Source organism: Muntiacus reevesi, chromosome 19, assembly GCF_963930625.1.
Source record: "Muntiacus reevesi chromosome 19, mMunRee1.1, whole genome shotgun sequence".
Lineage (NCBI taxonomy): Eukaryota > Metazoa > Chordata > Mammalia > Artiodactyla > Cervidae > Muntiacus > Muntiacus reevesi.
The window spans coordinates 12,624,924-12,637,856 of record NC_089267.1 but is presented as its reverse complement, the minus strand read 5'-3'; the positions used below and the strand labels follow the sequence as shown (position 1 = coordinate 12,637,856).

Sequence of the window (12,933 nt, the reverse complement as noted above, 5' to 3'; positions counted from 1 at the left end):
TAAATGTTTATTTTCTCTTTAAACTAAAGAAAATAGTTCATGGAATGGCAATGGAAATGATAAAGAAGATGAAAAAGGGATGAGAAATCCTCTGAAATAGGTCTTTTTATTATTCAAAGAGATTAAATACCTTGTCCAAAGGCACCCTTGACAGAGCTGAGATGAAACCCAGGGCTGCCTCCCTCCAGAACACAAGGGCTTATCCACTATGCTGAGTTGCTTTTTTGTGCATACTGTCTTCTCTGAAAGAAACCTACAAAACCTATACTTATCTACAAAACCTGTACTGAGGAATCCCAAAATTCAAAATCTATATATCAACTTGGCACAATTTAACAGGATTCCAATGTCACGCAGAGTGTAAATGCAACCTGCTTTATAATCATACTATAAATTTAAATAAGACATTGGCAATTGCCTCCAATTGCGTGATATATTTTTACATTTAGATGAGAAAAACGTTAGGCATTCCTGGAGGGTGGAGAAGATGTCCTACTAGGTCTTGAAAACAAATTTAACCAGGAAAAAAACCATCTTCTGCTTCCTTTTCAATTATGTATTTCCATTTTGTTTTAGACTTCAAGTATTTACCTTCACTAAAATCCTCTGGGTGACAGCATCAGAAGCAGCGGGTGAAACAGCTGTGACCGTGATGGGCACGTCCCCCAGACGTGTTGGCCTGACGGGGAAAAGAACAGTTGCCCCATCCTCACTGGGAACCAGAATGGTCTGTTGGTGTCCCGTGGCATTGATTTCGTTCGAAGCCATTAGAATATCAAATGCACCACTTTTCTCAATGATTACCTTAACCTGGAAGAAAAACAAAGTCATCAAAGGTTCTATATAATAAATGCTCCTCAGTAAAATGTTGCTTTGTGCATTCATGCTAAGTCGCTTTAGTCGACTCTTTGCAATCCTATGGACTGCAGCCCGCCAGGCTCCTCTGTCCATGGGATTCTGCAGGTAAGAATACTGGAGTGGGTTGCCAAGCCCTTTTAAGCATGGTTAAATCTGTGAGGGCCAAGACTAGAGAAAAATGAAAGGTTCAGAAAGGTTCAGCCAAGAAGAGGGTGTAAAGGTAACAGGATAAACCTAGTTCTTTCCCACGCTTTTTCCACCTACCTCAAGACAAGCAGGGAAATGCCATTCTTCAGGTCTAACATTAAACTCCCACTAACATTAAATTCTCTCATTTTCTGAAGGCTGGGTTATTTCATATCCTAGCACTACCACCAGCCTGACTCAACTGTGTCATCCTGGGACACTAGTCCCATTAGAAAAACCTGAGGCAAACAGGATGAAATGTCATTACACTCATTGAGAATCTCTAAAATTATTCCAAGAAAAGTATGAATCAGACACTAGTCCTGAGGCACGTGTTGGTTGTAAACTTTCGTAGAGTACTTCAAAGTTGCCAGGCTCATCAAGAAGAGCATTTCTCTGGATGTTAGACTTTATGAATTGTTTTTCCCACTTACTTTCTCATCTGTTTCTCAAAATATTTCTTATCTAACAGATGACTAAACTGCAATTAAGTTACCTGTCATTAAGTGAACAAGCTAGATACTGAATCTGGGCCTTCTGACTCCAGATCTTTTGCTCTTTACACTATACCATGTTGAGAAAATTAAAAAGTAAAATTAGAAAATAAGAACCAGCTTATTCTCTAGACACAGTGCTTAAAGAGATGATGGCATTTTCGGGTAGAAAGGTTAATTACAATCCCTAGTCTGGGGGTGGGGGTGGGGAGGGAATCATTTCATTAGCACCGCTATGGGCTCAATAAAAAGAGTGGGCCTACCGCTGCCTTACAGGGAACTGATTGGCTGAGGGGACACCAGGCCATGACTCAAAAATAAAAGCCCTGGAAACAGAATACACTAACATGGGGAGCTCAACTGTACCCCATGACAGCCTAGAGGGGTAGGAAGGTGGGGGGCGGGGAGGGTCCAGGAAGGAGGGGACATATGCATATCTACAGCTGGTTCATGTTGATGTATGGCAGAGCCCAACGCAATGTTGTAAAGCCATTATCCTCCACTTAAAAATAGATTAAAAAAAAAACCAGAAAATATTGTACAAATATGGGGACCACTAGCCTAACAGCATGAGTGAGATTCCTCAGGGAAGACACCTTAGTTCCAAACCCGTCCTTGAAAGGAATAAATTCTTGCCAGTTGCAGGGGGCACAGAATGGCAGTGTGAAGTGGCAATACATCCCCCGTGTGGGAGTAGAGTAGGGAAAAAATGTGGGGAGAAAGGGGCACGAAAGAGAAAGAGAGGTCAAGAAATGAAGTTGGGGGGCTAAAGCAGAGAACCCGCACTAGAAATTAAGGGGAGAACGCCACGCCAGCAATATCCTTCAACATTAACAAGCTGAAGAAATGGTGGGCAAAGTATGGCTATTTTCAATATTCCAGAAATGTATAACATTTTTAGATGCCCAAACACTACATAACCCAATGCCAGCATGCTTTCTTCATTTTTCCTGACATGTAAATGATGAACAAACCTTTTAGCACATTACCTCAGTGGCATCTTTCAAATAATTGAATATGGTTACTTCCAAAGCAAATTCTTCACCTCTGATGACAGAGTATGGAAGATTCAAAAAAATGAAAAATGGTTGGAAGGCTTGGAGCTGGAAAGAACACAATGAACACATTTTATTTAAGTCCAGAGCTTCATTCACACTTACACACTTATATCTCACAAAACCTACAACACTTATTAGTAGCTTCGCATAGAAATGTCCTCTTGCCTACCAACAGAAAACCGCAACCTATCCTAAATAAACAGGGGCATATTGCTTTGATTTATAACACAGTAATCACTATGTTTTATGAAATTCCCACTAGAAACCAGGGACTTTATACAAATTACTTCATCACCCCTATGTAGGCAGGTGTTATGGTCATATTTTACAGAAAAGAAACCTATTTTACAGAAACATATTTTACAGAAAAGAAGCTCAGCCACCTCTGTAACTGGTACAAGAGCACACTGCTGGCCAGTGCAAGAGCCAGACCTGGATCCTGGCATGTCTGAGGCCATGGCCAAGTTCCTCTTCTACTACTCCGCCATGCCGATTTCATCATTCTGCTTTTAAAGCCATTGTCCAAATGAAACAGCATCTGTTTTAGACTCCTGTGAAGAGCAAATGATCTTTTGCCTACCACCCTATGGACTGTAGCCCACCAGGCTCCTCCATCCATGGAATTCTCCAGGCAAGAATACTGGAGTGGGTAGCCATTCCCTTCTCCAGGGGATCTTCTCGACCCAGGAATCAAAGTGGGGTCTCCTGCAGTGCAGGCAGATTCTTTACTGTCTAAGCCAGGAGAGCCCAACATATAAACACATACATATATGTTGGTCACCCAAACTCTGATAGTGTTGGCCAAGCTTCTCACTGGCAGCAGTTAATTCTCTCTTAGAAGTTTATTTGGAAATCTGTGAAAGTCTCAGACTATCACAATGAGGTGCTCCTGGCACTCAGCAGGTGAAGGTCTGCATGCTCAGGACAGTCCCAGACAATGAAGAATTGCCCTGTGTTCCTCATGATTCTTAAATGTCCTTTCATGTAGACAAAGCCCCTGCTTATAATAAGCTGGACTTAAAGCATCTGTCAATACACAACTATTTTGTAAATCAAGAGGAAACTGCACTTTGTTTTGTTAACTTTACCAAAATTTCTTCACTATTTCAAAACTTTACATCACCACAGGGAGCACCACTCAAGATTTTTGCATTGCTAAAACAATACATGTATATCAAATTGCATTTTGCAGCTCTTATACACAAGGTACCTACGTACACACAAGGTATACTGTATACCACATAAATATTCAAATATGTTACTATGCTTTCTTGTGCAACTATGGTTTACATACTAAAAGGTTTATTATTTTATTATACATTACTTTCCTTTTATTTCTCCTTGGTATTTCACTTAGAGCATCTTACTGATTTTTTTTATTAAGGTATATTAAATTTTCTATGCATTTCATTTGCACAGGTGGTTGAGGGACAAAACAAAATATCTGTTTTTAAAAACCAGCTTCATATATGACAGAGCTGAAGGCTACTGGCCTCAGACCAATCACAGTCAAGAGCTTCCTCCTGTCAGTGATGGTTTAGGGAGCGACATGGGATGTAATTTGACCAAAGAGTTGTGAAGGAATGTTCACTACGGTACATTCTGAGTTCCGCTCATCCTTAAAGAGGACATTCTCTCTCCTCTGGCCTTTGGAAGTAATTGGACTCAGTCAACAATAAACCTACTCTCCAAATCTCAACACAGAGCTAGCACAGTTAACAGTTTAATGCAGTTCACACTTGAAAATGTAAAACAGATGAAAAACAAAAAGGAAATGCCAAGAAAGCTTCAAACTATGATCAACATCACAAGCAATCACTTTTTTAAAATCCACTGAGGAGCTGATGCTCTCTGTGCTTCATGGCATTGCACCATCTATAAGCAGCCCTTTCGCATACTACCTCCACTGGAGCAGTTGTTAGTCCAAGACCTAAATCCTCAGAGATCACAAAAGCAGTTGCAACCCAAGAAGTGATAGAATCAGGCACAGTAACTTCGAATTCTTGGTAAATCCTGGAACTGAAGTCAAGATAAACATAAAAGTCACAAAACCAAGAACAGACACACTTCAAAATAGGTCAACATAACCTAAATCATGTTTTGGAAGAATTTCCATGTTTTGGAAAATTTTAATTTTCCAAATAATTTACATATCTAAAATTTTTTTTAAGATTTAAGCATAAAACAATACATCTCAAGTTCTCAAGGAACAGCTCATAATAAGGTCATAATACTGCATACTGATCCATATTCCAATAAAAATCTTTCTATAATATTTATATCTTCAAGACAAGCATCATTTTCAAAAATGTTATATAGATAATAAATATCCTTTTCCAAATTTAACTCCCATTTGTTTCTCTCAGTATGCATAAAGTTTCCCTCTGTATTCTTGTCAATGCTATTATTTGTTTTTGGAGGTTTGACTCGTGCCTTATTTCAAATTTCCATAAATAGCTGACTCACAATATATGCAGATTTCATGATTCAACATTTCATGTTGAGTCATCACGCCAGGTGGCACAGAGTTTGTTAGCTAGGTTGAGTTCTTTTCAATGACCACACCTCTTCTGCTTGTAGCTCACAGGGATGTTTAATAGGGCGCCACAAGGCAAAAGGAACAATCATGAGCGCTTCCCACCCCAAGCAACAAAGGAACTCCCAGCAGTCTTTCCCCAGCGAGAACCATGCAACTTCAGGGAACTTAAAATCATCCTTCTTAAGAAAAGACCTGTCTTCTCCTTGATGATCCTCTTACTGCCACAATTTGCATACAGCTTTATTAGATACTATGCATGTGTGTGTTCAGTTGCTCAGCTGTGTTCAACTCTCTGTGACCCCACAGACTATAGCCCACCAGGCTCCTCTGTCCATAGGATTTTCCAGGCAAGAATAGTGGAGTGGGTTGCCATTTCCTTCTCTAATTAAATACTATATTTAGATACAATTAATATCATTCTTTAAAAACTCTTGGTCTATTTAGTTCTTTATCACACTATATTTATACTGAAACATTAGAAAGAGGGCAAAACTTACTTAAAACTAAGACCAAACAAAACATATACAGGCAAAGAACTTTAATCTGTACCCCATGTTGGTGTCTAGCCATATCCAAGTCTCTGGAAAATGCTTTCGTACACGTGGACTGCTACCCAGAGAAAAGTCATGAAGATCTACCAAGTAGCTTTCATTTTCGTCCACAAACCTCTCAGCCAACTCTACGCTGTCATCTAAAAATAAACATTGACAACTGTTAGGGGAAAGTCACGGTAGATAATGTTCATAAACCTAGTCCACAGAATTACAGAATCTCTCAGCTGACAAGGCCTTTACAGTTTATCTTCTCCAATCCTTCTCATTTGACACCCGAGACCCATAGCAGTCATGTGATTTACCCCAAGCCACATGGTCACTTATGGCAGAGCTGGGAAAAAACGTTCTCTGGCCCTACAACCAATACCTTAAAAACTACTTGCAGTTCAGCTGCAAAAAAATAAGTTAAATCCCATTTTTAAAAGTTATCTCCAGTTCTGCTATTCTCCTCATCTTAGATTCCTAGTGCTGAATGCCTTTGGCTATACCTGCCACAAGATGCTACAAAAATCCAGCTTATTAGCTTTTTTCATACAAAACAGTCACACTGACACACAGATGCTGGATCACCTATCTCTATTCTTTCAACTTTTCTATAAGTCTAAAACTATTTCAAAACAAAATGTTAAAAAATAAAATTATACTGACGAAGTTACCAAAGATACAAAGATAAATGCAATGAGCTCCACCCACTGTCTATGGAGAAGGCAAACAAATATATGAGTGATAGTCCACTCAGGCGAAATGTCTGCCATGCAGAGAAGAGCTGATTTTTACATAGAATCTGAATAATGAAAAGGTATGGCTAGGAAAAAAAATCCATCTTGTGTTGTTTATTGCATTACATTTTCCTTATGTCTTCAGATAAAGAGTATCCCATACAAGAGGGGGAAAAAAAGGAAGCTAAGTACAAAGGCATGTCCAGAATATGGCAATGCTTATTAGGGAAGAGTGGCATAAAATGAGAACAGAAAGAATGCACAGGTCCAGATTTTAAAACATCAGTTATCCCATGCTGAAGGATTTGGACTTGATCCTTTAAGCAGTGATGATCTACTGAAGGTTTTAAAATAAATTAGAAACGTGATCTATTCCATGTTTTATAATGATAACTCTGGTCTCAATGAGAACAGTGGTTCGGAGATGGGGGAATGGACGCAGGAGAAAAGGAAGGTTCCTGCACTGCCCAGGGAAAAACACTGACCAGGAGCTGGGGCCCAGCAGAGGAGAGGAAGGACAGTCTTGAAATGACTCTGCTCAGCCTCCCAGCTGGATGAGCTCTGTGCGTGCCCACGGCACTTTCCCTCCCCATCACACCCCTCAGCACACTCTTCTACCTGTGTGTTGGTTTGCCTACTAGACCAAGCCTGAACTTCCATTGCCTCTGACATGCCAGGCACATATTAATATCATCTACTGATAATAGGTAATTGCAGATTTCTGAGTACCAAACATGTGCGAGGCACTTTGCATGCCTCTGGATTTAACCTCCTAACAATCCTGTAATAGAGGCAATATTATTAGTACTTATAATTCAAGGAGAAACCTGAGGTTTAAGGAGCTTAATGAATTTCCTCAGGGCCATAAAGCCACGATTGAAAGTCAGAAGTATTTCTTGGTAAATTATTTTCTTAATCACTAGGCTGTTCTGCATCTGGCAGCGAGGAAAGAATCAAGGATGAGTTTTGGGTTTCTGATGCAAACATGTGGGTAGATGGTGATTTCATTAACAGATATATGAGATCATATCAATTCAAGAGCTCATATATCAGTCAAATCATATTAGGGAAGAGCAATGGTTTGTGACATATAGAATTTAAGGTATTTGTGGGGCATCAGGGTGCAGAATCAGGAGGGGTAAGATAAACAATCAAGGTGTTCCAGAGTTGAATTTAATGGGGAAGATGTCATGGAAGGACCAGGGACTAGGGAAGAATTCTACCAAACTGAGTGACCACGTGGTCCAGGGGGTCGCTGTTGTGTTGTTGTTTAGTCATGTTCCAGCTGTTTGGCAACCCCACGGACTGTAGCCCACCAGGTTCCTCTGTCCATGGGATTTCCCAGGCCAGAATACTAGAATGCGTTGCCATTTCCTCCTCCAGGGTATCTCCCCCATCCAGGGATCAAACCTGCATCTCCTGCACTGGCAGGCAGTTTCTTTACCACTGAGCCACCTGGGAAGCCCGTGGTCCAGGTACTAGGGGCAAATATGGGCAGGAGTCAGTGACCAAAAATGACCAGGAGAGGCCAAAACCAAAGAAGACACGTAACAGAATCAGGGAAGTGAGGGCACATACAAAGAAGAAGGACAGGCATTTGAAATGTCAGGGGTAGATCCATGGTACGTGATGACGTGACCTATGACTACTGTTGCCATGGTGATGATCACATGACAGTAGACGGGCCACCCACACCTTCAAATCCCCCAAGAAGACAAAGTAGTCAGACTCTGAACCTTCTGCCAGAGTCATTAATATAGAGAGAGTCAAAGGGAAAGTAGGTGACTGAATGTTGATTAAAGGATACGTGATTGAAATTTTTGAGCTTCAAATGATAAGGGGCTTTTAACTGAGGACTGCTGAACAACAGTCTTGAAGTAGCCAAGAAAATACTGAACTCTATACACCTACTGGGAATGGGGGGCTTCCCTGGTGGCTCAATGGTAAAGAATTCACCTGCCAATGCAGGAGATGTGGGTTCGATCCCTGGGTCAGGAAGATACCCTGGAGAAGGAAATGGCAACCCACTCCAGTCTTCTTGCCTGGGAAATTCCATGCACAGAGGAGCCTGGCAGGCTATAGTCCATGGGGTCCCGAGAGTCAGACACACCTTAGCAACTAAACAACAACATGCACCTTCAGACCGTGAACCAGAAGAGAGGCAGAAAAATTAATGTTAATTACTTGAAGGTTTCCAGGAACATAATATACCAGTAAAAATATCAGGTTTCTTCTGTTACAGTGAAAAGGTAGAAGGTTCTCAGAAAAGGTAAAGATTACAATAAGTGTTACTAACAATAGAATGAGTATGATAGCATCAGGATTTGATAAGTAAACATAAACAAAGCTGGGTAAAAGCTGAGACCAACAGAGACAGCATGGAAAATCAGATTGGTTGGAAGGCTGCCTAGGATAAATGATTACATGAAGAAAGCTAAAAGTGCCAAGTGTCTTTAATACACAGAGATCATAATGACTTCATAAAATCTTTAAGACTATAAAATTGTCCTTAAAACTTCAGGACAGAGGCTCAGGTGTCCTACGGTGTCAAGAACCAACTCCTAAATGGAGAGTCTGGAGGTTAGTGAGGGAACATGGGGTAGACATTAGGGGATTCGTGAATAGAAACTATGATAGTTCTATAGTCTTTCGAGATGATTTCGTATCATTTTACCTGAAAGAAGTGAGAACAGCTTCTAGAATTAATCATTCTCATTTCCTTCAGTCAAAATATTTTATGGGGACCTCCCTGGTGGTCTAGTGGCTAAGAATCCACCTTGCTGTGCACAGGATAGGAGTTCAATCCCTGGTCCAGGAACTAAGATCCCACACGCTATGAAGCAACTAAGCCCCCACATCACAACTACCGAGTCCAGGCGCCACAACTAGAGTCCTTGCACCACACGAAGGATCCCACATGTGACGGAGACCCCGCATAGTGCAACTAAGACCCGACACAGTCTAATCAATCAGTTAATTTTTTAAAAGAAGTTAAAATGAACAATTCAAGTAAAACGCCTTATGAATTTTCCTTAAAGCACATCTTTTAATTAGTTGGGTGGTCAAGTCTACTTCGCAATCCAGGGAACAGGGATGTGCGATGTGATCCTGCCCTGGGAAGAACTCAGACTGAGGAGACGTGAGTGTGTGCATGTGTGTGTGTGTGTGTGTGTGTGTGTGTGTACACTGCATACTTCATGGCATCTGGACTATTTTCTAGCTGAACAATAAGAAGACAGAGAACAGAAATGTTTCAAAAACATGTTGCCTCCGTTTAACTAATTCCAAAGTAACATCGCAGTTTACAATACAAATTGGAGGCATAAGATCTTTCAATATGTCCAGAAATATAACCATGTCAAAAGGTTACAGAGAGAAAATGGAAAGTAATCATTAGAAAGATCTAAACAGGAGCTGAGGAACACTCCATGTCATGGCCCAGATGTACTTCCAAGTACAATAAACTCCAAACACTATAGGATAAAAGAATAGAAAATGAAAATTACAATATCCATATTCAACCAGAATGTATTCATACTTACATAAGTAACTATAAATACCTGAGATGAGAGACTTAATTACTTAAAAAGCACTTTGCCAGATTTCACTTACAAACACCGTCAATGTAATCCTTCACAAGGTTTGCATCCGTCAATACCCAGAGGCCACACTCCTAGAAAGAATCATTTTAATTTTCGTTTAAAATATAAGTTTAAACGCCCTCTAAATTGTCAGTTGCCTATACCCCTAATTCACTCTTGCTGTTTTGTTTTTGTGAAAACATGTGAAAATACCTCCCTTTGCTTTTTTAACTCTTGCTCATTTTAAACTCTCATTGAGAGTTTAAATACATACATGAGTATACAGTTTCTCACAACAAGACACACAGCCACACACACAAGCACACGAACACACACTCTCACATGCAGAAAGAGCTATTTCAGAGTCAAGGAAAGTGATATAAAAGAAAGAAGTTACTTGTTTAATGGCAATTCCATTATTTCTCTAATGATGAATTTACACATTTGCTTTTAAGACTAGAAAGACGACCATCTTTCAATTTCAAATTACACTTATATAACACACTGCACTTCAGCAACTGAAGTTAGTTTTGCAGCAGTAAATATATTAATATCTTTTCAAATTTTATATATATATATATATATAAATTTTCAAATTACATAGCAAACTAAACATACCTGAAAGACTGCAAAAGAATTCATGAACATGCCTAAATAATATCCTGTGTTATAAAGTTCCAATTCATGGACCACCTAAGAAAAAGATAAAATATACAGAATGAAAGCATTCATATCAATGTGTTCTGCCCTCTCAACATTTCTGATATGTACTGTGAATAAAAGACAGGTATACATGCTTATCAAGTGTACTACATCAAATAGACCATATGCTTATCAAATTTGAAAATGACATAAATGGAGGAATAATGAATATGTCAATGCCATGTTCATAATTCTATCAGCCAAAAATACACTTCTTCTTTAAACTTATTTTTATTCTGTTCAGTAATCAGGAGTTCCTAAGAAGTGTGGGCTTGTTGACAAAGCCAACACGTAGAAATCAGCATTAAAAATGAGCCATACTTTTGACAAAGATAGAGGGTCAATGTGATGGTTAACATAAGACCTTAAAAAACATCAGTTAAGAATCCAAGTCAGTTCTAGCAAGGTGGATGAACCTAGAGCCATTTATACAGAGTGAAGTTGTCAGAAAGAGAAAAATTAATTAATGTGTATTTATGAAATCTAGAAAAATGCTACTGATGAACCTATTTACAAAGCAGGAATAGAGATGCAGACACAGAAAACAGATTTGTGGACACAGCGGGGAAAGGTGAGGGTGGGATAAATTGAAAGAGTAGCATTGAAACATATACATAACCATGTGCAAAATAGCTAGCTAGTGGGAAGTTGCTATATAACACAGGAAGGTTAACCAAGTGCTCTGTGATGACCTAGAGGGGTGGACTGGGGGATGCGGTGGGAAGAAGGTTCAAGAGGGAGGGAACACATGTATACTTATGGCTGATTCACATTGTTGGACAGCAGAAACCAACACATAATAATTGTTGTAAAACAATTATCCTTCAACTAAAAATAAATTTTAAAAAATTTTGCTAAGTGAAGTAAAGCAGATACAAAAGGACAAATATTGCATGATTCCACTTGTGAAATATCTAGAATAAGTAAATTCATAAGATCAGAATTTGATTAGAGGTTACCAGTGATGCAAAGGGAAGGAGGTAATGAAGAGTTATTGCTTCATGGCCACAGAGTCTCTATTTAGAATGACGAAAATTTCAGAAATAAACAGTGATGATGGTTATACAATATTATGAATAATTAATGCCACTGAACTATACTTTTTAAAATGGCTAAAATGGAAAATTTCATGTTATATATATTTTACTATGGTAAAAAAAAAGTTAGGATATTATAACCCTTTGGTAACTACTTTGATACATTTACCTCAATTACATTAGCATTAAGATTGGGAAATTAAGACAGGGAAAAGAATTATGGACAATTCTAAGTTTAAAAACATATCAAGTTTAACATTAAACACCCAAACCACTGCTTCTGCTTTACTAACAATAGCACTGCTACACCCATGGTAAGGAAGCATGATGCTAGAATAGGCATCAAGAAGAAAGCAACAGAATGAGAAAACAGAAAATTCCATAATATCTCAACAAGCTGGCCAATATAGTTAGCCCAACTATAGACAATGAAGCCAGAGCCAGACAGGATGGAGAGGAAAGTTTTTCATTCCATAACTCAAACTCTGCCACACAAGACCTATATGTGCAATGCAGGTGTGAATCAATGGAACTATCTAGGAAGAAGCATCTCTTGCATACGGAAGTCCTCTTTTCCTCACTGGTTCAGTGAGAAAGCTGCAGCAAGGGAAGTCTGATACCTGCAGATTAGTCCTGGAAGATGTAGGACACTTAAATTATTCCAAGGCATTCACAAGTCTCTGAACAGCATACATAAATTTAACAAAAATGAAAGAAAGGAAAATGGTCCATTATCATAGGCTCTTGACTCCTTCCTCTACAGCCAACACTTGAGAAATACAAAAAGCAAGCAAGAAACTTATATGAGTAGAACAAGAAAACTCTCGGAAGAGGGAAGGGTATCTCCAATTGGGGTGTTGGAGGAAGCAGATGGCAGAAAGCTGATACACGTAGCAGGCTGGAAGAGGCTTTTAAATTCTACTTGTGCTTCTCTTCAGGAGGTAGCCTTAGGACAATCATCCTGGCAATTCACTGCCAAAACCAGCAGGCAGCGGGCAGGCAGTCTGCTGATAACACCAGGATATTAATGGCCAAGACAATACCAGCTCAGCACCTCTGCCCTTCTGGTGTGAAAGAACCAGGAAACATTTAGACAGACCCCTGGCCTTCAAGCATTCACTTTTCCTCCCCTCCTCCTCCCACCCCTCCGAGCTGGTGGGTCATCACCTCAGGAAATTACCTCTTACTGGGCTGCTTTTCCCTAG

The 12,933-nt window shown here is 39.5% G+C and overlaps 1 protein-coding gene across 1 annotated transcript in view; it reads right to left on the bottom strand.

The window, feature by feature from the left end:
- CD109 (CD109 molecule) overlaps positions 1-12,933 on the bottom strand; it is a 133,232-nt gene that overhangs the window by 38,999 nt on the left and 81,300 nt on the right. The window contains exons 16-21 of the mRNA XM_065911293.1: positions 10,608-10,682; positions 10,021-10,081; positions 5,685-5,826; positions 4,498-4,615; positions 2,528-2,641; positions 592-810 (exon numbers count right to left, since the gene is read on the bottom strand). Coding sequence (XP_065767365.1) covers positions 592-810; positions 2,528-2,641; positions 4,498-4,615; positions 5,685-5,826; positions 10,021-10,081; positions 10,608-10,682 — 729 coding nt within the window. The remainder of the gene's footprint in view (positions 1-591; positions 811-2,527; positions 2,642-4,497; positions 4,616-5,684; positions 5,827-10,020; positions 10,082-10,607; positions 10,683-12,933) is intronic.